Below are 25,707 nucleotides of genomic sequence, written 5' to 3' on the forward strand. Positions count from 1 at the left end.
AAGTGAAGATGCCCCTAATCTGTTTACTTTCTTTCACAATACCAGAACACATACAAACAAGTAAGCTAAGAGATCAGAGACTAAAAATGCAACTTTCTTAAGACAATGGACAGTTTGCACTGTAGAACCTGGTCAAAGGATTGTGCCTGTCTTGCAGAGGAACAAGATTAAAAACTATGAGGAGGTTTATACAAGGCTTAAATAAATTCATTTTGGAACAGACGCAAAGGCTCATTTCAAACAAGAAAACCCCCATTTTAGTGAGTGTGAACAAACTTCACAGATCAGTCTGCTACAAGATCCTACACCTCTCAAATGTTTTGTATAAAACTATTGGACCTGCTGGTCTGCTGACCTCATTAACTCAGTTCAATAATTGCTGTAGCCTCAGTCACACTAACAAACCTGACATCTCTGCAGCCAGTGATGTTTATTCAAGACCATGAACTTATCTAAATGTAATACACAGCATGTTGTAAGAGAAGACAGAAAACATGGCATGTATGGAAAACTGAATAGATCCTATTCAAATATGCACACTTTTATAGGTTAAAGGTGACCTGCAAATCAATTTGTGAAACTTTGATCAACATAAACAATACATGTTCTGTAATATGCCCCATTAGCCAGGCTAAGAGAACAGGGGTACCTAGTTTATCCATCAGAACATTTTTCTTCTTAGTTCCTCAGAACTAAGAAGAAACACTAAGAGCAACGCCCTTGAAACGGGCTGCGGAGTTTGTTTTTATGTGGTACTTACCTGAGCCCTTGTAGGCCGGCTCCAAGCTCCAGCAGGATCCCTGGTGATGGAACATCACCAGCAGGGTGCATGTGAGGGGTTACATTGGAGCGGGAGCCGGAGGTCCTAGTGGGGCTGGGCTTCCCAGGACCTGAGGAAAAGAAACAGCAAGTGTTTGGGTTGTGTGCTGAATGCTGGGCTCTGCTTAGCCTGGGCAATGAGAGCATTCAGCACAAACACTGAACTACTGTCATCAAATTGATTTGCAGACCACCTTTACAGGAGAGATTTCTGATCATTTGCCACAGAGCTCCCTGTCCTTCCACAGAACAACATGCTTGGAGAGAACCATTTCCAGCTGTGAGAAGTGGGATACTCCCACCATTCTCTGGCTGCACTGCCCCTGCACGGTGAGTCAATGATCCTGTTTCAAGGCTTCTAGCAACCCCCTCTACCTTCTGCACCCCAGCTCTTCTCCAATAAACATTAACACAACTTGCTCCAGAACTACCTGACAGTTCCAAACCTGTCAAGATGAGAAAGAGATGAATGCAAAGCTTTGTGAAAGAACAGGCTTGGAGAATTTCCAAAATTTCCAAATTCTCCTTCCCTCTCAGTGGAGAAGAAAATGTACAGTTTTGTCCTCTTGTGTAAAACGTGCCAGGTAAATTTTGGAATGCATTTCAAAGTTACTTAAAGTCACCTAAATATCAAGAAACCCAGTGGTATTTGCATTTCTTCTTTTTGAGGTTTTACTACCAGAGAGCTCAACGGTCAAGATAATAAACCAGAAGAACTGATGAACCAGAAACTGAGCAGCTCAGAGAAAAAACGCATCTTAAACATCCAGGGCACATCTACATTTTCCATATTGCAATCCATTCAGCTTAAGTTCCAAATGCAGTCCAATTCTTGCCCCTTCCTCGCTCCCCCAGATTCAGTATTCCCAACCACTTTAGCGGCACATTAAAATTCAAAATACACATCTCAAGATGTCCAAGATGCCCTGCAAAAACTGAATGTGTCTTCCCTCATAACCCTAGGGTGAAAACCAGGAAAAAACCCTCAGTTTTTCCTGCCACTGAAATATCCCATAAAAGGTGGAATCTCAATATTCCATACATCCCACATACAGCACATTTCCCAAATTTCACCAACAGCACAGTCTGGACTACAATATTCATGTCTGTAGACCATATTCATGTCAAGCAAATGCTCAGAAAAGCCAAGACCCATTCCTGCTGCAATGTGTTGTGAGAGCTCCTGCTCACTGACATTTCCAACCCAAGCATTTCAGGGAAATCCATTATCTGATCAGTAACAAACCAACTGAGAGGCCCAAATCAAAAGCTGAGACTTAACAGACATTAGTGTCCAAAGCAAGACACGAGTACAAAAGTACTGACTTTAATTTTTTTAAGTCACAGCCCTGCTGGAGCACAGATCTCCTGCAGTTAGGAGTTTCTGAATTTTGAATTGAGATGCGTGTTGCCAGCTGGCCAGTGCACAATACAGCAAGATCAGAGGTCTGGCAAACCACAGGGGTATTTTGTTACAGGCAGGCCTGGCTACTGCTCTCAGCAAAGCAAACCTGCAGAAACACTGTAAGAGATTGACAGTCATAATTAAATTTCACAATCCTGAAACAACTTAATATGATGCTAAGAAAGGTACAGAAGGCAAGAATTGCCAGTTTAAGTTACAAGCAGATCTTACAGCTTCAGAACCACTGGAAGAACTGACTTCTCTTACAGGAGACAGCCACAAAGGTGGGAGATCTGAGTAAGATCGTGTTTAGAGGGGAACATTGAGCAAGGAACACAGGAACAACTGGATGGCAGCTGCTCATGAACTCAGAGCCCCGGGGCTTTGTACTGCCCTATCATTACCCACTCATTCTTTGGATTCTCAGAATCCAGCAAACAACCACAGATGATTATTAGAACAACCTTGGTTTGCTTCTTTCAGTGGAAGGGAGGAGTGTTTCTCAGGTGAGGAAACTGTTACACCTTAAAAAAAAATTATTTAAACGGAAGAGTGCAGTCTTCAGTTTATCATAGCTTCTCCCAGAATTCACTCAGTGTGGAAGAAATCACAGTAAGGAATCAGGAAGAACAAAAGAAAAGACCTGTGAGCCTACCCCAATTCAAGGAACAGGCAAGAAAATTCTTCAGAAAAAGACCTCAAAAATCAATAGGATCACTGAGCCATCTGTAATTTCAAAATATAAGTTTGGGAAATACACACAAGTTTTGGGAAAATATACATGAGAAATATCTGTTTCTCAATATGTTGCACTGATCTGTTTTGGATAGTTTTTCTCTTTGTTTTCTAAACAGTGAAAGAAACTTAGCATCTCACTGCAACTACTCAAAACAAAGAGCGAGATATACACATTACAGTTTTCCCACAGGGAAGTCTTGCTACTGGACATTACTGGGAAATAAGAGCACATAATGAGCATGTAAAAGGGACAGGATCAATAAAACATGAATTAGGAAAGAGTTCAAGCACATGAGACAGCAAGTATCATGAAGTAACTTTCATTTATACACATGAGATAATTTTTTTCTTCAAGCAAAAGATGTTTTCTAGAATCAAAGTAACTGATGGTACTCAGTTACTTCCCAGGTTGCATTATACATCAACTGGAAGCACATTTACATTAACATTTAGTACCTAAAAACATACCCTGCAAAAGGTGCCAGGACTACCAGATAATCCCTTTCCAATTTGTTTTTCACACCTGATAGCTGACATAGCTCTCACTTGGCTTTACTGCACTGAGCCCAACACCCTGAAGTGATGCAGCTTCCCTATTTGATTTATAAATAAGCAATGCTATTAAAAACCCATATGTTCTGGAACTTCTATTTTCCTAGACTCTAAGCTGGTATGTTTTAGTCTTACCACACAAGGCCATTAAGTGATTCACACAAATCTTAGGAAAAATTTCAATTTTCAAAACATGGTAGGCAAGAACCTTCCAGAAGGATTCTTCCTTTCTTAAAAAGCAATTGCTATCTTTTCAGCCTAACACTCTAGAAAGTGTTCTTAAGGGTTTATTTTGTGGTAGTATCCAGTATAAATGTAGTGTAAACAAATGTTTGGTGAGTTAGCATCGTTTATTGAATCTTTTTTAGGTTATTTATTTCAATTGTGAATTTTGGGTGAATATACTGTGACTGTAAAACCCTACACTGCTGTACTTTCTAATAAAAGGCATCTGTTTCCCTTCATTAAGTGATACAGTTTTCTTTCAGGATCAGCAGAGAGATGCATCACTCTGTGTAAGCAGTTCTACACCCCACAGCTCCATCAACAGTACAGGAGCACCTTTTCCAAGCTGAACATTTCATGGACTATGCAGGCACACAGAGCATCCTCCAAGTCATAAGCAGCAAGTCTTTTCCTGTCACTCCTCTAAATAATTTGCCTCAATTTAAGAAAAAAAACAAAAAAAAAAAGCTTTTTAGTGAGAAACTCTTCTTCACTGACTTTGGGGAAATAAAATGTTTCTCAACATTTCAAGTGGAAACAAGTTTGTTCTTTAAAGGTGGAAAGTTTTGAAAGACCTATTTTTTAAAGTACTTTTTATTCCTCTTTTTAATAAACAGTGAGACATTTGCCAGTAATCTAAGTTAAGCTGCTGACATATCAGAAACTCCTGAAGTTACTGGCAACAGCAGTCTGAACAAACGACCATCACATACCACATGACCCAGCCACACTGCACAGCACCTGCAGGAGGCAGAAACCTGATCTGCCAAGTCATTGCCCTTAACTTCTGGCAGAAACACAACAGCTTGAGCAGCACTAGACAAGTTCTTCTTTAACTGCAAAACCATCTTTTCTGGAAGAAGCAGAAGGCAGAGAGGTACATCCACAACTAAAAGTACATTCCCTGATGGAAAACAGGTTTGAAGCTGGCAGGACAAAAAAATAATAGATGGAAACAAAGTGGAATTAAAGAACCTTCACACTACTCTAACCATTTATTGAATGATCTTAGAACACCTAACAGCAGACCTTTTATAACCAGGCAAGGCAGGTAGATTGCCCACACTGGAAGTAATTATGCATTTGCCTTTAAAAACTTTCCTCTTTATGAACAAATGTTTCTCTGCTGGTTTTTGAGACAAGACTGACTTTCAATAAAAGAATGCTGGGTTTTAGCTGTAGTTAGGATATTACTTTACATATCTTTTTCCTGGCAGCATTACCCATTAAAAGGACTTCCTATGAACAGCTTTTTCCTAATTCTTGCCCTGGTGGCCTGGCTTCTTGCTCTCACCCCTCAGTGCTGAAAAGATCTTGGAGGGTATACATGGAAAAACAGGATTTGCAAAACTTCCTCCTGCTACCTCTCCTCTTCCTCAGAAGGCTATTTTTAACCCCGGTCAGTTCACTCACTGTGACTCACAGCAGCACCTCATTTACAGTTACCCTGCACATAAAAGGAAGTGGCAATTGCAAAGGAAAATACACTTGGAGCTGCAGATCAGCCAATGCTTGCCCCACACCCCAGAGCAGACCTGATTCAGACATAGTTGTTTTCTGTGGAAGGATTTACAATATGTTATGCCTGTATGAAAGCAGAGTTTTTTTGCAATTACCACTGTAGTATCATGCTTCTTGTTTTTTAAATGTTTTACTTGCTGCAGAGACAGAGAGACTTACAAACTAACACTCTACAAACAGATTTCACAGAAGTCAAACGTCCCTCCCAGAGATCCCAACTGGTCACACAGCTGAAGACAACTTTTACAAATCTCCTTCATCACATCTCAGCAATAAGGTCACAACAGACAGCAGGACACAAGAGCACCAGTATGTCACAGCATCCCACCCCCTGAAAGGTTCACGCAGCACCAGAGGATGTCAGTGCAGGTCTCCACACAGACCCAACAATTTCATGGCAGCAACATTCTTGCACTGGAATGTTCTCACATCTCAGCTGCAATAGAGGAACATGACTTCTGCTCTCCTCTCCTCACCAGATTTCAGAGGTGACTGGAATTATCTCACCCACCCCACACATGTAGAACATCAAGCAGCACAACCAAATCCTCAGTTTTGCCCTCACAACAACAGTTTAGATACAGTGTTAAGCACCAGTCAAGAGTTTATAAAAACCCCCAGCCATGGTGCTCTAACAACCAGGATGGATTTTGGAAAGACAGAGTACAACAGCTTAGACTTCTTACTATCCTAGTAACAGTGCAAAGCTTTTGGCTGATTTGGAAAACATAAGAACAACAAGCTTGAGTGAAACTAAAAATGTCACTAAGAGCAAAACTGTAATCCAGACATAATTATGTCCTAAAGAGGCTTGCAACAAGTTCTAAACTGCATTAACACAGACCAGACTACAAGTTTATTATGACCCAAGGGCCATGCCCTCCTGTGTTAGAAGAATATCAGCTGAACACTGCAGAGCTGACCTGCTGATAGGAGCAATGCTGCATTACTGCTGAGTCATACAAAAGGTCTACAAGAAGGCTTAGGTTTTGTGAGGGGACAGGAACTGGGTTTTAGAACCTAAAAGCAAAGCAAATGTTTTGCAGTATTCTTCACACATGGCATTTTTCCAGTTTACTCACACAAAGATGTCGTCTTTTGGCATGATATGATTTAAACCTTCATCCATTTGGAAGATTTTGTGGAATCTGTGATTATACACGTCTGTCACCACCATCTAGGACAGCAAGTGAGATTTGCAAAGTGATTATAGTAAAAGCTTACATAAATTTAGACAAGCTGCCTTTAAATTCAAGCAACAGTTTATTCACATTCTCTATCACAACTGTCAGTATACCAATGTTAGTTGCACTTTAATTTTCTGTCCCTTCTCTCAAACCTCTCTACTGCAATGGAACTATCAGAATAAATACAGACTATTTCATCCATCTTTTTAATCTTACAAGCAAAGAACAGCATTTTAACTTATTGCAGTTTTGTCACTAACCCATTAAGTTCAGCTTATCACCCATATAAAAGCTAGGCCACCAAAATGCTTCAAGAAGTACAAACATTTATCAAAATTACTGTCTGCATTTATTCTTACATTTTCTGCAGGAACACCAGAGAGTTTGGAAAGTGATTCACACAGATCTGAGATGGCCCCCATCATTGGCACCACAACCCGGTACTAGAAACAAAGATAATGTTATATTTACACCAGGCAAAAGAAACCCATACAATGCAGAGAGCAAGAAAATGGAAATAAAGTCTTAAAACTCTTAATTCTTTAATTTACAGGAGTTCTGCTGAAGTTAAGGTCACAACCACACACTTGAAGGTCTTCTGGATCTCAGCTTTGCCCTACACAAAGCAGGGATTTGGAGGGAATGAAAGCCATGAACAGCCTTCTGCTGTGATCAGGCTCAGCAGCAGTAAAACCCAGGAAAAAACATAATCACCAGACACAGCAGCTTGCTTAGAACACAAAATTGCTGGTTTTTTCTGTGATAAAAAACATCTTAGAGCCATTCTCTTCAATGCTGCTAAAGGTCAAGGCAAAAATCTCAACAGACATGGAAATACTGACAATCAGCTCCTCCAAAACTGCATCAGGACATCCAGTCACTCTCCTTGGGTGCCCCAGCTTGTGCTGCTGTGATGTGTGGCAAGCACAAGGCTACTTTAGGGATATGTGTATCCATTTGAAAGTAAAGTGGGGGGCAAATTTAAAACAAGTCTATTGAGGAGGCTGAAAAAGCAAACATGTAATTTTTCTTTTTTTTTTTCTCAAGAGGAATTATTTTTCAATTCTGTTTGAAATTCAGAGGCCTTACCCATCTGCAATCACAGAACCACAGAATATGCTGAGTTGGAAGGGACCCACAAGGACCATCAAAGCCCAACTCCTGGCCTGCACAGGACACACCAAGAATCCCACCATGAGCCTAAGAGTATTTCCAAACATTCCTTGAACACTGACAGGCTTGGTGCTGTGACCACTCCCCTGGGGAGTGTGTTCCAGTGCTCAACCACCCTCTGGGTGAAAAACCTTTTCCTGGTATCCAACCTAAACGCCCCCTGACTCAGCTTCAGGCCCTTCCCTCAGGTCCTGTCACTGGTCTCAAAAGTGAACAGTGCCCTTTTGCTTCCCTTTGTGAGGATGCTGAAGACCACAAGGTTTCACCCATCAGTGGTATCATAAGGCTTCCCCTCCAGACCCTTCACCATCCTCATGGCTCTCTTTGGACAGTCTCTAATGACTCATGTCTTTTTTGTATTGTGATGAGCTAAACCACCCCCGGTTTTTGAGGTGAGGCTGCCCATGTGCAGAGCAGAGGACAGACACTTTGACAGGCTGCTGTGCACCCCAGGGCACAATGTAAGTTACATCTTTACATTTTGCAAGCACACTGCTGCTTTCAGGGAGCAGCACATCACACAAGTCATCTCACCACAGAAAGCCACTTCCAGCTGACCATGACCTTAGTTTCATGAGCCAAGATTTTATGAAGTCACTTGATTTCACATCCCAGATTTTTCATCAGAAAACCCATACTACCTCACTCAAAGGTAGACATCAATATCCTTCAGATTACTTTAAGGGTCTCAATTTTAAAATCTAATAGAACTCAGATGACTTAAAATAATTTTTGTCTTCAGTGTGCCTCACCTGGACAGGTCTGCGCTGTGGGTCTGCATACACCAGGGTAACTTCCATGAGACGATCCCTCCTCAAGGGCAGTGGGAGAGTTAAGTAACAGAAGGGATCAAAAGTCACAGAAACTTTAGAGCATTTGGGACAAACAAGGGTAGACTTGAAAAGACCGTGAAAAATATCCACAATGATGGAATCATTCCTCAGCCTATGATTCTCCCATGCCTCTTTTGCCACCTCCTATAAAAACAATTTTAAAAATATATTAGAAGTTATTTCTTGCAAAGATGTCTACAGTGGGTTGAGCACCAGGACCAAAGAAAACTTGGAAAATTGATACTGATAGGTCAGTTTCATAGGGAAGGAGCTCTACCAGTATGTGTATGTCGAGCATAACACACTGGGATTTCTTCTCAGTGAAATTAAGGCCTAGTATCAAGTAAAATTTAATCTATTTGTTCTAGCTGAGTTTGATCAGGTATTTCTTGGTGCACACAATGCCAGAAGAATGAATAGAGCTGAGGGGACAGTGGCAGGATCACATGCTGCTCTTCAGGACAACCTGGTATGCTCCACTCTCCAGAAGGAATGGAATGCTGCCTGTTGCTTTGGAAAGGCAACTGCAGTTACAGCTTTCAAGAAAAAAACAGAGTTTTTTGTCTTGGAAAACGATGGCCATGCTTCACAAAGACAGTCTAAAAGGAGATAAATTACAATTCCTTGAAGACCTTCACAAGACAACTTATAAACTCCTTACCAAAGGGCATCTGGCATTCATCTATTCAGGGCAATCAGAGGCTGCTGTTAGCATGAGACTTTTAGTCTCAAGAAGAAAACTGAAAACAAGAAACTTATTGGGCCTCTATCAGGTAAACCTCATAACTACTTTTCTCTTTTTAAGTAGAGAGCCACAAGGCATGACAAGGTTCTCCCATGCCAGGGATACTGCTCTGTGGGAAGGATGTTTATGTGGCCTGTGAGCAGGAAGGCCAGGAAGTGTTCCAGAACCCAATTAAATGCCCTGGGAATCCTTAAGTAAAAGGCACTGTACCGAATCAGGTCTGCCATTGGCATCCTTCAGCTCCAAGTAGGGCTTCTTCTTCACTCTGTTCAGATCCTCATGCAAGCCATCTAGCAGAAAAGCCAAGAGCTCCTGGGAATCCTGCTGCTGGTATCCTGAGAACTGAGGAGCAAATCGCCCAACCTGTGTCTGAAACACGAAGGCAAGAGGGAGGGGACACAAAACACTCAGGTTGTGGCTTGGCAGAGGTCAGCTCACCACTACCTCCTGTTGGCAGCAGGACATGGTGAACTGGATGCTAATGCAGGGAAAGGTGCCAGAACAATTTCCCCAGATACTTTCAGTAATTCAGCAGAAAGCAGCTCTTCACACTGAAGCAATGAGAACATTACACCAATAAACAAAATTATAGACAAGGAGATGTGTTTTGATGTTCACTCCATAATTTAAATGTTTAGATTTGTAACTTGCACACTTTTTCTCACTGACCAAAGTTCGCAGCTGGCAATTCATATGACCTTGCTTAGTTTTGCAGCAAAGACCATTCTGATTCATCTGTAAACAGCCCTCAGGCTGAGAGGTCATTTAGTAAGTAACATTAAAGAGCAGTAGCAAACTCTAAGGACACTGCTCACTGGCAAGTTCCTCCCTGTACCCCAAAAAGCATTCACAAACAATGAAACACTGCAGCAATGTCCTTACTGCCTTCATAACATCAAAATATGTGGCAGGCACGTTAGCTTTCACTGTTTCTTCTGTCCCAGAGCTGTGCTACAGGAACATGACACACTTACTTTGAACATACGTGGGGCCACGTGGGACTGTCTCCCAGACCACATCTGTTTAATGAGTTCTGCATACGCTTCTGCGATTTCTCCCCTCATCCCCAGTGGGTTGTTCTGATTTATTTCAGCTTCATATTTATCTTCCAGGAAGTAGTCAGTCAGAGGAGGAGTATTGCTCAGGCACTGAGAAAGTATTAAGAAAATTAATTTACTGCATGGGACAATAGATTTGTGTGACAATGAAACAACAAAACCAACTTTTACATCAGAACGTGCACCAAGTTAACAAAACTGGTGAGACTCAGAGCTTGTTTAGTAAAACAAAGAAAAAAGGCAGAAAACTGCATTTGAAAGACTGATATCTAGAAAATTAAAGCATAATGGTAAATACAAGAAAGAAAGTAATTGGTCCTTAACATGACTAGTTTGCATGATAAACTAAGATTGAAGTACTTTGATTTAAGTAACTTGGATAATTAAAAATTTTAAAGTTGTCTCTTAGCTAAGTCCAAGAAAACAGAGTGGCTTAAGGTTACCATGACACAAAGGAAAATAAAGTCACGCTGAACAAAAAGCAGGGCAGCCCAAGTTTATTGTGGTGTCCTAAATACCACGTGCATAATGCATTAGTTATTTTAAGCCCTGTTCCAGATTTCAAAGCCATCACAGAGTGACTGAAGTAATTTCACAGCACTGGTACCACACTAGAAGTTTGTCCACTCCTTAAATCAAAGTTCATAGAATTTGTCTCATGTTTTGCTTGAACTTCTTAGCAAAAATTACCCCTAGCAAGTTTTTGCATTCTTTAAAATGAACAAAATAATCCTAGGAAATTAAGTTTAAAAGTAAAGAAATAATTATTGGCTTTGCATCACTGTGTCAACCTTAACACCTTGCACAATGAACCTGAACCCTTCCTGTGGCTTTTATGCTCTTAATTTTTCAAGAATCTTTAACACAGGGCCAGAACTGCATGCAGTGACCTGCTCATGTCACTTGTGCAGCCCACACAAGTCAAACGTCCTCCACGTCAGCCCATTTTTGGCAGGGCACACCACTGGGACCTTATGTTACAGTCAGGCACCTGTTCAATACAACTTCCCCTGGCCATTTCAAATGCCACATATTTCAGATTCAGTCCCTAATACTGTAATATGTTTTACAGTACTAATGACCTAAACAAAAGCCAAACTAAACATGATTTTTTGGTCTGCTTATTTTTGAGGTGTAGTCTCCCCATGGAATCACATTAAATATTCTTTTTTTTCCCACAGATTTTAATCACAATATGTATGAGACTGATCTTTTATTTAATTCTAATGAGGGATCTTCCTAATTCTTACCTGTAATGCAGAATTCATGAAGCAGGTGTTTCCAAGGTTACTGAGTCCACAGAGTCCAGGTTGTGAGAGGGAAGCACTGTCCCTGCAGTTGTAAGAGTTACAGGCAAACCCAGAACCTCTGGAAAAAAAGACAATACAGTGAACTCCACAATGAGTTTGTCGAATCTCACTACTATTTAAAAGTCACATCAAATACAAGTCAGAAAACTGTTTACTGAAATTTTTTAACCAGGCTACCTGTTTCTGCTGCTTCATAGGGGCTAATGCTGAATACCAGGAACATGAAATGTACGTGCTAACGTTGGAAACATTAATCCTTACAAAGTCTATTATTTATTTATGGCTCATAACACATTCATTTCCTCTGTCTGTAAGTAAACAGCACACTATCCTAACGCAGCAAGAGTCTATACAATACACTTGAAGAAATAATAAGAGAATTATTATCTGCACCTGGAGAGGTTCTTCCACAATGGCATATAGACAAAAGAATATAATCCCTTCCCTCATAGTCTGAGTCACCTCAAAACACAGGCAATGCTCTGGCAGTTAGTAAGCTCTGGAACATGCACTACTTTTGCAAGTCAGCAAGGAACAGCAGAAGGCAGTGGTTTCAAAAAGCAAAGTCTGATAAACAGGCACACAAGAGCAGCAGAACTCCTCTAGGGCACCACCACACTCCTATACAGACAAGGATGCATGGGATCACTCACATGAAGGGTGACAAAACAAAAAGAACATTCCTGCTCTTACCCCCTGCCCAGGTGGGAGCTGTTCAGTCCATAGGAGTTACTGCTATCACCATTAGTAATGACAGAAGTGGCAGACACTGAGGAATAAGAACTTGCTGATGATTTTGAAGAGGTAGTAAAGTTTCTGCTAGTTGCAGTGCTTGATCTGGGAGAAAGGAAAAAGAAGCAGAAACAGTGCTACTACTTTTTTTATCCCCAGCCCCACCTCCCACAAAACTCCCAAGGACTTGCTGAGCTACAGTTAATTACTCCACACAGAATTTACTCCTTTAACGTGTTAGATCACATTTCCAAACAATAGTCTGGAACAGAAACATCAGGAAAAAAGTACCAGAAGTAGGAGCAACAATTATTGCTTAAAGACAAATCTGGGTCCCCAACAGAAATAAGAAGCAATTCAGTGTGAGTGAGAGGGAAGCAAGCTTTAATTTTATGAGTAAACCACCTTATATAAGCAAGCAAACCCCCTCAAATCTTAAGACCACAGAACACTCTACCTGCATTAAAAAGTGACCAGGACAAGCCTTCCCTACCTGAAACTCAGACCATCTATTTGAACACAACATTAATCAGGAAGAAGATAACCAACAAGGCACTAAAATTTAACAGTGTCCTCTCATAGACAGTTCCATAAAAGAAAGGCAGAACCACAAGACAGTACTAATTTTGACACTAATTAATTTCTCTATAGTAAGAGTTGACTGGGATTTGGTCTAATCTCTCCATCTCTGCCCAAATAAACACACAAAACCAAAAGTAAAAAGGTGCAGGACACCAACAGCCACATAGCAGTGGTTACTAGCCCCAGACCAGACCAGAGAGCCAGCAGAGGATAGGGCTTTCAAGCTTCAGCTTGTCCATTTATTATTTTTTAGTGTGGCCCTTGTTTTCAAATGATACAAACTAAAAATGCATATTCATAGTTCAGATGGTACTAAAAAAATATTCTGGAAAACCTCTGTGGGTAAAAAACTATAAAAGAGTGAACAAGCCATAAAGGCCATGACAAGGCAGAACAGCTGGACAGCCTCCACAGTTTGGAAATATAATAGCAGTAAAAAATACAGAAGTAAACAAGTTACAGGAGGAGCTTCCAGATGAAACTGGAAAACCCCAAACACAGTCAAAACCTGAAGCACTAAAATCTTCACCAGCCAGCACAACAAAGAAGTATACAGGAAAGTATCCTAGAAAGAATGAGATCTACCAGAATAACTGAGAGAACCATTTCTGGGACAATACACAACATTCTGTCATTCCATGCTGGAGATGGAACTTCAAGATTACCTGGACACCAAAGTAATATCAATGGGAAAGCAGAAGGTCTAGACTATACAACAATTATCAGACTAATGCTCATATGTGTGGGTTTCAAGGGTCAAGAATAAAACAATTTAGGTAACAGTAGCATGTAAATCCATTAAGAACACATTTTAAAAGTGTGAAGTAATGAATTACCTAGAAGCAAAGGGGAGCAATCTAGAAAATGCTAGACTTGAGAACTAAGCATCTCTGCTTGATACATTTGATCTCTCAAAGAGAACAGAGAAACTCAGAAAATCATATGAAGAAAATCTACTGGTGAAAAAGGAAAATGAGGACAACCTCCTAAGGGATTTCAAGGTTTCCAACAGAAGCATAGAGACAGTGTTTCATCAAGAGTCACATGGCAACTAAAGAGTTCCAAGTACTTCAACAGCATCCTACACAAACAAAAAAAAAAGCTAAGAATTACAAAGGAAGATAAAAAACAGATCAGAAAGCAAAGGTAAGACAAAAGCCACAGAGTGAGGAAAAGTCTACCCACAAAGTCACCCAGGATCTTGAGCAAGTTCCAGCTAGAAAACTCGGAAGGTTCATGTAAGTAGCAAAACAACAAGAGAGGTTAAGAGCTTTCTATGTGAGATAAAAAGAACAGAAACCAAATGTATTTGGGAAGATAAAGAATTCTGCATATTCCTACATTTTAGAAATTACTCATCTATGTGTAACTACTGAAGAAAGGATTTCCTAAGGACAGCCGCTTCTCATTTCTCACACGATGCTCACAAAGGCAGCCATTGATTGCAGGTGAAGGGCACAGAGAGCAGCTAAGAAAAACATTTTTCTCTGAAAGCTTCCCACTTAAGCCTGGAAAGCCATTGTTAATGGCCCCACAGTACTGCAGGCTCTCAGGACTGCTTCATTTGCACACAGTGACAACTGAAGACCTGGATGCCAAATATTTATCCCCAATGCTGCAGAAAGGGTTTCTGTGCAGACTTTGACAGGTCAAAGGCATCTGCCCCCTCTATTGCCATCTCTCTCACAGTATGTGACTTCTGCTCCCTCAGAAATAGAGGTCCCAAGACCTTGCTCTGAAGTAAGAGAACAAAGTTATTTCATCTTTGAAATTTGTGACTTGGAACCATCCAAAATGCTCTGGCCTACTCAGTGCGTTAGCACTGAAACCCAACTTCATCTTCACAACACTGAAGCACATTGTCCCCATCTGCAGGTAAAGACAGCTGCTTTGCCTTGCTCCAAAACCTGTCAAAAACCCACACAAATGGCAAGTGAGGAGAAATCTGGAGACTTACAGGACAAAGAGGATAAAATCAAATCATTCATTCAGAGTCCATACGGTTGTTATGCAGAAAAAACTCCAAAACTAAACAACTTGAAAAATATTGTAAAAGGTTTTCAATCGGTTGAAAGGCACACACAAAAAAAGTGTTTCAATTCAGCTGAGGCCACCTTCAGAGCACAGAATAGAGTCAGTCCTCCTCCTTGACACAACCAGTAATAAAACAGTAATTTTGTGACAGAAAGTTTTTGTCAGAGCCAGATTAGCTGGTATTTTGCTCAACTGACAAAGCAGAGGCGGTAATGGATGCTCATTTAGAAAGTTCTTACACACAAAAGCCTCCATAACTTATGTTAGATCCTATGGGGTCCTCTGCAAGCCTGGCATCTGCTGCAAACTCAAACACTTAAAAGTCAGCAAATAAATATCTGCACACAAAATATTTAGCCCAGTTGCCGAGGGGGTCCTCTGAAATCACACAGTGCCATGAGTAAACAGAACAGCTGGAAGAGGTAACAGCAGGAAAATTCTAGCTCCAACCAAAGAACCAAAAGGTATTGTACTGCTGCATATTGCAAAAGGAGAGAGAGAGTTACCAGGCAGCCACTAAATACAACTTCACTTCAGTTTACAAGTACAATACCTGATGGAAAAGGACTAACACAACTGCATGTTTGCCTTCGCTAGGAAAATTATATTCAGGATGAAAAAAAAAAAAGTGTGCTAGGGCTGAAATGGAATTCTGCTAGTTCAGGACTTTATTTTGGGAGTCCTGTAAGTAACAATTTAAGAGTACTAAATTCCACAGAGTCATTTATATCATCTCCCTTCAGAAACAAAGTATGCCTCTAATTTTGAAATTCCTAGAATAAGTATAATCCATTCCCTCATCTGAAACTTGTCCAGAAGTAAAAGCAGTAAGAAAATACTTTGTTCTTTAGAGAGCAGCAAACTAACAGCAGTAGCCAAGCATAGGCTGAATATACCACCCAAGGATTGCTGTGGAGTTTAAGAGCGTTTTTCCTGTAAAATGTCAGCCAGATTGATGGCTGGGAAAACACAAGGACAGCTGCCAAACCTGTGGAAAAGCTATTTCCTCTGGTAGGGGGCCAGTGCCTCTGACAGGCAGCAAATGGTGGGGAAAAATCCTGAGGACACAGAACCACCCAGCCCATGGTCACTCTGCACACACCCTCTGCGAGTACGAAGGATATGAACTCCCAGCTTGCCAGAACCTCTTTTGGCACTTGGGCAGTGATGCAGGTGCTCACCATTTCTCTGCCACCAGCAGAGAGCTCTACATTCTGTTTGGATGATGTCATCAAAATTCTAAATTTGGGAAAAATTCCCTCATAAGCTTTCAGTAATAAACTGGTGCAGCCCAGAAAAAAAAGCTCCAAATATTAAGTTCTCCATGTATTTTCTGGAGCTGAGAAATAGAACACTGAAGCAAAATTTTGTCTGAGATAGTATGAAGCACAAGACAAAGTACAAAACATATAATGCTTATATCACTTAAAACACTTCTTTCAGCCACTATTATCAGCATCAAGTCAATTTCACAAGTTTCATGCTATAAAAAGTACATATTTTTATGTCATTAAGAAATAGTAATCTACATACTCACTATCAATACTCACTTCCATTTATCTATCACTAGAGGTTAAATCAAAGCCTTTACATATCAGAGTAGCTGCTGATAAAGGATTACTCTGAGGCCTGAGAATGCTACACAGCTCCTATTCAGCTTTGCTTCATGTGGAAACAAAAGGTTATGACGTGGTCTTGCACAGCTGCCTCTCCCATACTGACTTCAGCCAGGTACATGATATGACTGTTTAGTTACTTGTGACACGACAATCCTAGAGCAAGTTCACTGTAGTAGGTATGATCTCTCAAAGTACCATTTCAGAACAAGTTTCACTGACTTCCCAGTGACCTCTCAACTCTTCAAGTTTAACACTAGTGTACCTTGATCTCAAATAAGGTCACTTGCATCAAGTTCTCTAAGTGAACTATACTGTACAGAAAAACATTTTCTTTATCAAGTTGGATGGCCCCTGGAATGGTACCAACTAGGCATCACACAGGGAAAGTCATCAAATTTTACTTTCTGTAGCGGGACTTGATATAAGCAGTTCCTTATCACTGCAAGCAACTTCCATCCTACACCATTCACGCCATACACATAATATTTCACCAAGCCCTGCAATTACCCATCTCTTCTCTAAACCAGACAGCACTGAGGGAATCTGTGTCACATTTACAGGCTTCTGTAATTATCTTTTGTTGGTCAGCTATTTCTATGCCCTTTTTAAGGGGGAACTACCAGAACTCTGAGCATTCACTATTGGTAGGTTTGGGAACACACTCCAAGATCCTTTCTGTTCTACAACAGCAAAGGACAGATTATTTGTTTCACTGTGCAGTGTGCAGAGGTAGTTTTTTAAGCACACTAGCTCAACACAAATAGCACTTTTGCCTCCTAAGCACTACAGAAACCCTAAGCTATTTAATCCTTATACAACCTGCTTGAAACAGGCTTCAAAACACACTCTTGCTAAGAAAAGAAACCAGCAGCAGAACCACTGAAGAATATTTATATTTGAGATTTTCTCTCCTTGAAAATAACCAAAACAAGGCAAGCCACAACAGCCAGTGATAACCAGGCTTTCACAGAGAACATGTGGTCACTAAAGCCTAGCAAACAAGCTGCACAAAATAACAGAAACCTTTAGAACATGCTTGCTTACTTTGCCAGGCAATGCTGTCCAGGCCACGTGCCATCTTCATTTTTCACTTCTATTAAAACAACCTGAAAGAGAGTGCAGGTAATAAAGGTAACTGCAAGTCTGTTACACATTTTGCAAAAGCATTAGCAAATCCCATTGTCAATGTTTGCTCAAAGTACATACAAGCAAGTGAAAAAAAATACACATCAGCAAAAGCACTACATGAAACAAAAAAAGTTATGCTCCTTACCTGACCCTGATAGAGCCCTGCATCTTGCACTGTGCTATCCATCTTGCTGAGCTGCTCATAAGTGTTACTCATGTACCTGTTCCATAGCCTGGTTTCCTTCTCAGCTGGGATATTGAATAGTTTTCTCATTTCTTTTTCGATGGTAGCTGTTCAGGAAAAAGTAAAAACATCAAAATTCTTAAAACATGAGTGCTTTTGGAAAAACACTAAGACATTCATTCAGCAAGAAGTACATCACTTATGCTTCAAGATCCTTCAAGAAGAAAACCTATCATGGAAGTAATAATTGCTCATATAGTTTGTAAGTCTGAAAAAATGAAAAACTTCTGTTTTCAGTCATGCATTTGTCTGTCAAGCCCTCAAATCAACAACAAGCAGAACACTTTGAGAACTTTCTGCCCAAAGGCCAACTTCTCTTAATCTGAAAACACAGGTTCAAGTTTTCAGTTACTACTGTCAAGCTGTCCATAAAGATGCTGTGCCGGTTTTGCATGGCCTGCTCTTTGGTAGTGGGGCAGGCCACAGAGGTGGCTCCTGTGGGAAGCTGCTGGAAGCTTCCACCATGTCCAGCAGAGCCAGTCCCTGATGGCTCTGAAGAGCACATGCTGCTGGCCAAGGCTGGGCCAGTTAGAGAGGGTGGTAACATTTGCGATTACATATTTAAGAAGAAAATCAAAATAAACTGTGCACAGTTGTTTCCTAGTCAGAGAAGTGGAGGAGGTGAGAACATGTGAGGGAAACACCATGGAGACACCAAGGTCAGTGGCACAGGAGGGGGAGAAGGTGCTGCAGGTGCCGGAGCCAAGATTCCTCTGCAGGCCATGGTGAGACCATGGTGAAGCAGCTGCAGCCCCTGGGGATCCATGGGGGATGCAGAGATCCACCCACAGCCCCAGGGGATCCACGGGGGATGCAGAGATCCACCCACAGCCCCAGCGGATCCACGGGGGATGCAGAAATCCACCTACCACGCCTGGAGAGGCTGAGATCCAGTAGAAGCCCCAGTGGAGCAAGGGCCCTGCTTCAGGCTGGAGCAGCCTGCCCTTGGAGGACTGCACCCCATGGGAAGAGAGACCCACATTGCAGCAATTTGGGAGGAATGCTGCTCATGACATTGGACCCACACCAGAGAAGTTCATGGAGAGCTGTCACCCATGGGAGGGACCCCATGGCCTCACAGGGGAAGGGTTCCTCTCCTGGAGCAGCAGAAGAAAACCTCAGATGATAAACTGACTAAACTTCCATGCCCTGTTGGTGGGAAGGAGGGAGGGGCTAGGGGAAGAAAAGGTGTTTTTAAGGGCTTGTTTGTACTTCTCATTATCCTCCTGTGATTCTGTCAGTAATAAATTCACTTTGTATCTCTTGTTGAGCCTGTTTTGCCCTTGCAGTGTTTTCTCCCAGTCCTTATCTCAACTCATTAACCCTTCACTAATTTTCTTCTCTCCTCTGCCCAGCTGTGACAGGGGAGGGTGAGTGAGCAGTTTTTAAGGGTGCCTGGCATTTGGCCAGTGTCATACCACAACAGATGCTTTTTTCAGTTTAGTAATGTAGATACAGGACAGCTGACATTTAGCATTTTTACATGTGAAAAATATAGCAATGAGAGAGAGAGAAAAGTCAGATTTGCTCCAATCTGGAGGTTCTGGAGGGCAGAGATTATCGCCTGAGACAGCCTCAGAGCACAGCTTCATCTATCAGAGAACTACTCACCAACAGTATCTGCCTTGCTGAAGTGGCAGCTGATGACATTGTCGGGATCGCTGCTCTCGCACAGCTTCAGCTCCAGGAGATAAACCTCAACCTTATAGTGCTTCACAAACAGCCCATACTCCACCACCTGCACACAGGGACAAAGCAACACAAAGCTGCAATACTGAGCACTCCTCTGAAGCACACAGTTCTAAATACTGTGAGCCTTTTGGAGTATTGAGAGTCAAGCCATAAACTGAACACTGATTTGCTCCTAGATTCAGTCACCAGCTTGTTTGGGGGATTTGTTTGGTTTTTTAAAACAGGAAATCCCAGTGCTTTCCTTCCACAGTGCAAAGTTCCAGAGGTCCATCATCACAGCTGAACTGACCACTAACCACCATGAAAAATACTTGATAACACAAAGCATTCTAGAAGAGAATTACCTTTTGCCTCTAGTCTTTGGTTAAGTTTTATAAAAGAATTAAACCAGGCTGGAACACTGGAGCAAAATCCCTTCTACCAGAAGAGAGCAAACCAAAGCATTAATTTTTCTGCATGGTACACAGAACCTGCCTCATTACCCTCTCCTGGCAAGAACAGAAAAGTACCTCTGAAGTTGTTTTGATGACACTGCTTTATTTCAGAGTACTTTTCAAATCAATTTTGCATTTGAGAGAATATTCGAATAGGTACATTTACTCATGCCACTAGCATCCAGCATATTTTTTTAAAATCTTCCATGAAACTGGACACCATTCTTCACCTGGAGATCATAAAACACATTATGCCAGAAAGAAAAGCACATTTCACAGATCAGTTATGAGACAACTGCAACGTAACAGGAAGAGTAAGAAAAAAAAGAAACCCCCACACCTCAATTCTCTCCAGAGTGCCTGGCAGCTACAAAGCCTCTGAAACCGAGACCATATTTCATTGAAAAAGCTGGTATAATTTTAAGAGTAACAGTGAGAGGCATTTGGACAATGCCCTTAATTTGCTTTAACTTTCAGTCAGACCTGAATTGGTCAGGAGTTGAAAAAGATGATTAAGTCCATTCCAACTGAAATATTCCACTCAATTCACGTGACACCAGACTTGGTATGATCTACACCTAACACATCACAGAAAAAACTACCCAGCTTTGGAAAGAAACAAAGAATTGAGATCTAGACTTATAGTGACAATTCCATTAAATTATGCTTCCATCTTCTGAGGATTGTTGCTTTTAGAAGGTTGTATTAGATATGCAAGATGCTTTAAAGGTAAATAATTAACAAACATATTTGGAAAGATCTTCAGTACTTTGCTGTTACAACAGAAAGTAAAGCCTCCTGTTTAAACAGCTTCTTGACAGGCATGGCAGACTTCTTTTTAAGAAAGAAAAGAAACCAAGAAAAAAGTTTTCAATTTATTTTTCAGAAAAAATGTCACTAAACGTGACTTCCTGTTCTCCAGTATTCTGCAGTTAGAAACAAATCAGAGACATATTCAGAAATGAAAAGAACTCTTTCCAAGAAGTTCTTGATCAGATCATTGTGTCCATTAGGATGGAGGAATGGAGTCTCTAATCACCTGCAGATGTCTTTTAAACTGCATCAGACCAGCTTCCTTGTTCTCCGCCAAAGTACAGCTCATGTCATGCCACTGAACAGCAATCTCAGCACAACTCAGCTGCTGAGGGAGCACATTAATAAACCTTCCCATAGGACTCTATAGATGACTGCCCAAAAATATGGTTTGAGAGTACCAAAAGAAACCTGAACCACAAATAAATCTAATCTAATCCTTCTGGACTTGGCTCTGATCATCAAACACAGAGATGGAAGAAATATCTTTTAAAACCATAAAGATGTCTGAAAATCGCTTCCCAGATCCTACTTTTATGGATATTTTCATGTATGAATTACAGTTGATCCATCTTTAGGAAAAGTCTTAAGGCACTCAAGGACCACAAGTTTAAGTGCTTGACTTTTAATGCTATCTGGGGAGTACTGTAACCAGATCCTGCCCACATCCTACTCAGGTGCAGCAGTGCAGCTTCTGTGTCTCACTGACTTACTGGATTTTTGTAAGATGCTGTTACGTCCCACAAACCTACTACTCTGCCATATTTTAGCATCTTCTTAAATATATAAACCCCCTTCAGTTATCAGGTTAACAACAGAGACTGACAGTTTCATAGCAATTCCAAACTTGAAAAATTTACTCTTAACTAGACCCAGAATAACCTGGCATGTTCAGGTCTGCAAACCAGCACAAGCTCTGAGCTCTACCCCCTTGGTTATTGCACTGAAAGCAGCATCAGATACCACAACAAAAGAAGGCCCACGCAGTTAAGCCCAAGTGTTTCCCCAACAGCTCCCAAATCTCTTGTCAACTTTCAGATTTTCAGAAAAGGGAGTGTGCAATGACATGCCAGGTTTTGTGACAGCAATCAGCCAGCTCACCAAGGAAAGCTCCCTCACTTGGAGAGGCACTGATCACTAGGAGTACCAGTTCTCCCTCTCAGCACAGACTTGCAATTCCTCAAGATGTTACACGCTTCTCAAAAGCCACATCTCTTTCACATGCTGTAATTATTTTCTCCTCTCCTACTTCTTGCTTCCATGGGAGTTCTGTCTACTCAGCTGAGTGAACCTGAGGTAACCAGGTGATCCTGGGTTAACTCACCAGTCCTGAAGACATCAGAATTTCTTACTAGGTGCAATTTCCAGCCCACACTGAATGAAAACGTTCCAGCACTTCCTGATCTTACTTCCCTTCTGGTGCCACACTTCGCTAGGTCTTGCACACCTTGAAATAACCCTTACTTACAACATAGTGCTGCTTAAACATAAGTGGTGTTAATTCCACACATAATATCATCACTTTGTGATTAGTTTTTTTAATGAGCCCCACAGACTGGCATTGCTCAATTTTGCCAGTACAATTGGCTAAAACTAAAATAAAAACAAAAAACCTTTCACCTATACACATTCCAAAAAAAAAAAAAAAAAAAAACACCAAAAAAAAACCCCAAACAAAACCAAAACACTTGCCAACTTCATCTTCCAGAATAGATTATATATTCAGAATGCATACCTGACTGCATGTATCAACCAAAAATATGACTTACAGAACAAAACCATATATCCATCTCTTTATAAAGATTTTAGAATCACACAACTTTGGAAGAGAAAACAAGAATCAGCTTACACTCCAGAAGAAGCCTCTAATCCATCTGTACTAAAAGACTCATTCTATCCTGGAAGATAAACTAGTTTAACCAACAACTTACACTCGTCCACAAACTACAAACTATTCCATGCAATATAAAAGCACTGTACTAGTCCAAAGAATCATAACCTGAACAAGGTTCAGGGTTCTTGCCCCAAATAAACCATCAACTCAGAACCCCTGAACATTCAGGCATTTTGGCTGAAATACAGGCAAGCTGTTCCTTCAGACAAGGCAAAAAGACATCACGTTATTATCTCCAAAGAACTACTGAGAACCCTGCCTTAGCTGACATCTGGCAAAATAAACCGTTTAAGTTTGATGGAGATCAAAAAACGAAACCAGGAGAAGGAGAAATTGATTCAGCCGTACTTACTTTCCTCACAATAGGCTGCTGCCCGTCTATACAGCCGTACCACGCTACTAGTTTGTTCCAGGCTTCGGTGGGCACCAGCACGTAATCCAGCTCATCAATGAGGTGCTCTTTCAAACTCTGAGTTTGCGGATCTAAAAGGGAGACAGCCGGCAGAGAGCAGGGCATCAAACAGCACCTTTTTTTCTCCAGCCCCACACAGGACCTGCCAGGACACCAAGGAACACCAGCGCTCCCAGGGAGGCAGAGCCCGGCCGGTTCCCTCACGCACAGGGCGGTGCGGCCGCGTGCCCCCTGCAGCGCTCGGTTCGAAAGCGAAAGCAGCGCGGGGAAGTTCCCCGGCCGAGCCCGAGCCGCGGCCCCGCCGCCCGCAGCACTCACCGCCGAACAGGCCCGAGTTGTCGATGGGCCCCGGGAACAGGCCCGCGTTGTCGACGGGACCCGGGAAGAGGTTGGGATCGCCGGCGCCGAACATGTCCCAGCTGTCGAAGCCCACATACTTCTTCCATTGCTTGAACCACCGGCTCTCCACCAGGTACCTGCAACACACGGCACCGCCCGGCGGGGCCCCTCAGCGGCGGCGCGGCCCGGCCCGCAGGCCCCGCCGCCCGCAGGGGAGGGGGACGGCGAGGGAGGGGAGACGCGGGTGTGCTCACCAGGACTCGCCGGGCCGGAGGGCCGTGGCGAGGAGCGGGCCCAGCTCGGCCCGCTGCTCCGCCGGGTCCGGCCGGGCCCGTTCCCCGCATGTCCGTGCGCGAGACCCGGCGCGGGCGGAGGTCGGAGCGCGCGCGGGCGGGCACGCGCTGGGCGAGTGGGAGGGACCCGCCCCGCCCGCGCGCGCTCCGTGACGGGGTGGGCGGGGCCGCGCGCGCTATGGCGGTGGCCGCCATCTTGCGGCGGCGCCGTGAGGGCGCTTAGGGCGTGGGGTGTCTGAGCGCCTTTACGGGGGCTGCAGGGGGAGCCCGGGGAGCGGGAGCACTTCCCCCGCGGGAATGGACCTCGTCCCCGAGGGAGCTTCGTGGTCGAGAGGCCTTCCGGGCCAGCCTCTTTGAGTCCTCAGATAAAAACACTTCTGCAAATATTGTGCTCCCTTCCGCCTCTGCAGCAGCACCAGCCCAGCCTTCCCCAAGGCTGCCCAGGGTGGCTGCTGCCAGCCCGCTGCTCTGGGCTCCAGACACCGTGTACTTACTTCACTTTCTCAGCAAGAATCTCATCCCTGAATTATGGCTCAGTGAAGGTCGAACCCAAGCTGAAACCTTTACTTCTTCATAAAGATTTTCTTTTTCTCTCTCTCTGGCAAAACTGGTGGCAGAACCATTTGGTTGGACTGTGGTTTCAGTTCTAGACGCTCCATTTTCTCACGTGGAGCACACTGGTGAGGGCGTTGGACTTCAAATTGTTGGGGGAATAAACGGGAGAAGGAACGGGTGTGTGTGACCGACTGGGGAGTGCTCGGGAGCTTGGGCACTGCCTCAGGAGAGAGGAGAGGAGAGTCAGGCACTGATCCCTCCAGTAGCATATCCTGTCCTTGAGAAGGAGGGCCCTTGGGAAGAATTCAAAAAATCTGCTTTAAACAGATGCACCAAAGAAATCCCTTTACCTTATGTGAGAAAGGCAGGGGTGATGTGGGGGTGCTGTGACTGCCTGTGCCAGGAGCGTTCTGGCAGCACCATGGGCAGGTGGGCTCTGCCAGCCTGGCACTGCTGCAGCAACCAGGGAAACGTGATAAAAGCCTTTTATCTTCCTGACAGCAGGGCAAGTCCATTCAGTTAACACTGAAAGAACCATTTTCTCCTTCCAGTAAGAGTCGAGTGTTGTTACTTCAGTTTTTCTCAGAGGGCAGGGCCCCTTGGGGCTCTAACACACCCTATTATGGCAAGGCTGGATGTGTTTTTAAAATGAGTCAGCTATTCTGAGATAGTGCTTGTGTGGCTGACCTCACTCTGCTAATGAATTACTGACTCCTCATAGAAAGTGTGGTAAACAATTAAATTGTTTAATTCAGGCCTTTCTGATTCAGTGCAAGAAAATTACATTGTTCCAGTTTCACTGTAGACAGAGGTGTCTGTGTTCTCCTGGCTCCTCAAGCACTTTCCTTTCAGCCATGGACTTCTGCCCTGATCTCCACCTCATCCCAATGGGTGTGAAAGTGGCACTGACAGCAGCAAAGCCCCCTCAAGTACCACAGGACTGGAGGCAGGTGTTCCCAGCCTGCCTTACGATGGCAATGATGAACACCGTGACTGAAAGCTGCCAAGGAGAAAGGGAATTTAAATAGCTGAAAGAACCTTGAAAAGGCTGAGTAAGAAAAGTGTCAGACTCAGGCTGGTGGCACTTCTGTTGAGTAGACACTTCTGAACACCACATCTCATCAGCCAGGATTTCAGCAGATAGCCCAGGGTTTGGTGGGCAGAACACTAGGGAATCTGGGAGAGGGAGAAAGGGCCAGGAAGGATAATTTTTCTTGGAACTAGTTAAGACTCCTGACAACTTCAAATATTTGAACTTGTTTAAGTATTTAAGAAGTTGGCGGCAACTATCAGCAGCTAAAGGGGGGAAGAATCACTGGGAGGGGGGACAAGTAGGGGACAAACACTTTCTAGGAAGGAGAGAAAATATG

General features: G+C 42.7%; 1 protein-coding gene across 2 annotated transcripts in view; it reads right to left on the reverse strand.

The window, feature by feature from the left end:
* USP4 (ubiquitin specific peptidase 4) overlaps positions 1-23,825 on the reverse strand; it is a 31,840-nt gene extending 8,015 nt beyond the window's left edge. Inside the window, exons 1-13 of one of the 2 annotated variants that reach the window (XM_041460145.1) lie at positions 23,744-23,825; positions 23,469-23,626; positions 23,091-23,221; positions 19,517-19,643; positions 17,807-17,952; positions 17,578-17,639; positions 12,260-12,403; positions 11,507-11,624; positions 10,173-10,346; positions 9,409-9,567; positions 8,373-8,597; positions 6,807-6,890; positions 6,343-6,437 (exon numbers count right to left, since the gene is read on the reverse strand). In XM_041460145.1, coding sequence (XP_041316079.1) covers positions 6,343-6,437; positions 6,807-6,890; positions 8,373-8,597; positions 9,409-9,567; positions 10,173-10,346; positions 11,507-11,624; positions 12,260-12,403; positions 17,578-17,639; positions 17,807-17,952; positions 19,517-19,643; positions 23,091-23,221; positions 23,469-23,562 — 1,559 coding nt within the window. In that variant the 5' untranslated portion in view covers positions 23,563-23,626; positions 23,744-23,825. The remainder of the gene's footprint in view (positions 1-6,342; positions 6,438-6,806; positions 6,891-8,372; positions 8,598-9,408; positions 9,568-10,172; positions 10,347-11,506; positions 11,625-12,259; positions 12,404-17,577; positions 17,640-17,806; positions 17,953-19,516; positions 19,644-23,090; positions 23,222-23,468; positions 23,627-23,743) is intronic. The other variant, XM_041460155.1, reaches the window with a different exon arrangement.
* Between the last annotated feature and the right edge of the window lie 1,882 nt (positions 23,826-25,707).

The sequence above is a fragment of the Pyrgilauda ruficollis genome, unplaced genomic scaffold, assembly GCF_017590135.1.
Source record: "Pyrgilauda ruficollis isolate IOZ18807 unplaced genomic scaffold, ASM1759013v1 scaffold10, whole genome shotgun sequence".
Classification (NCBI taxonomy): domain Eukaryota; kingdom Metazoa; phylum Chordata; class Aves; order Passeriformes; family Passeridae; genus Pyrgilauda; species Pyrgilauda ruficollis.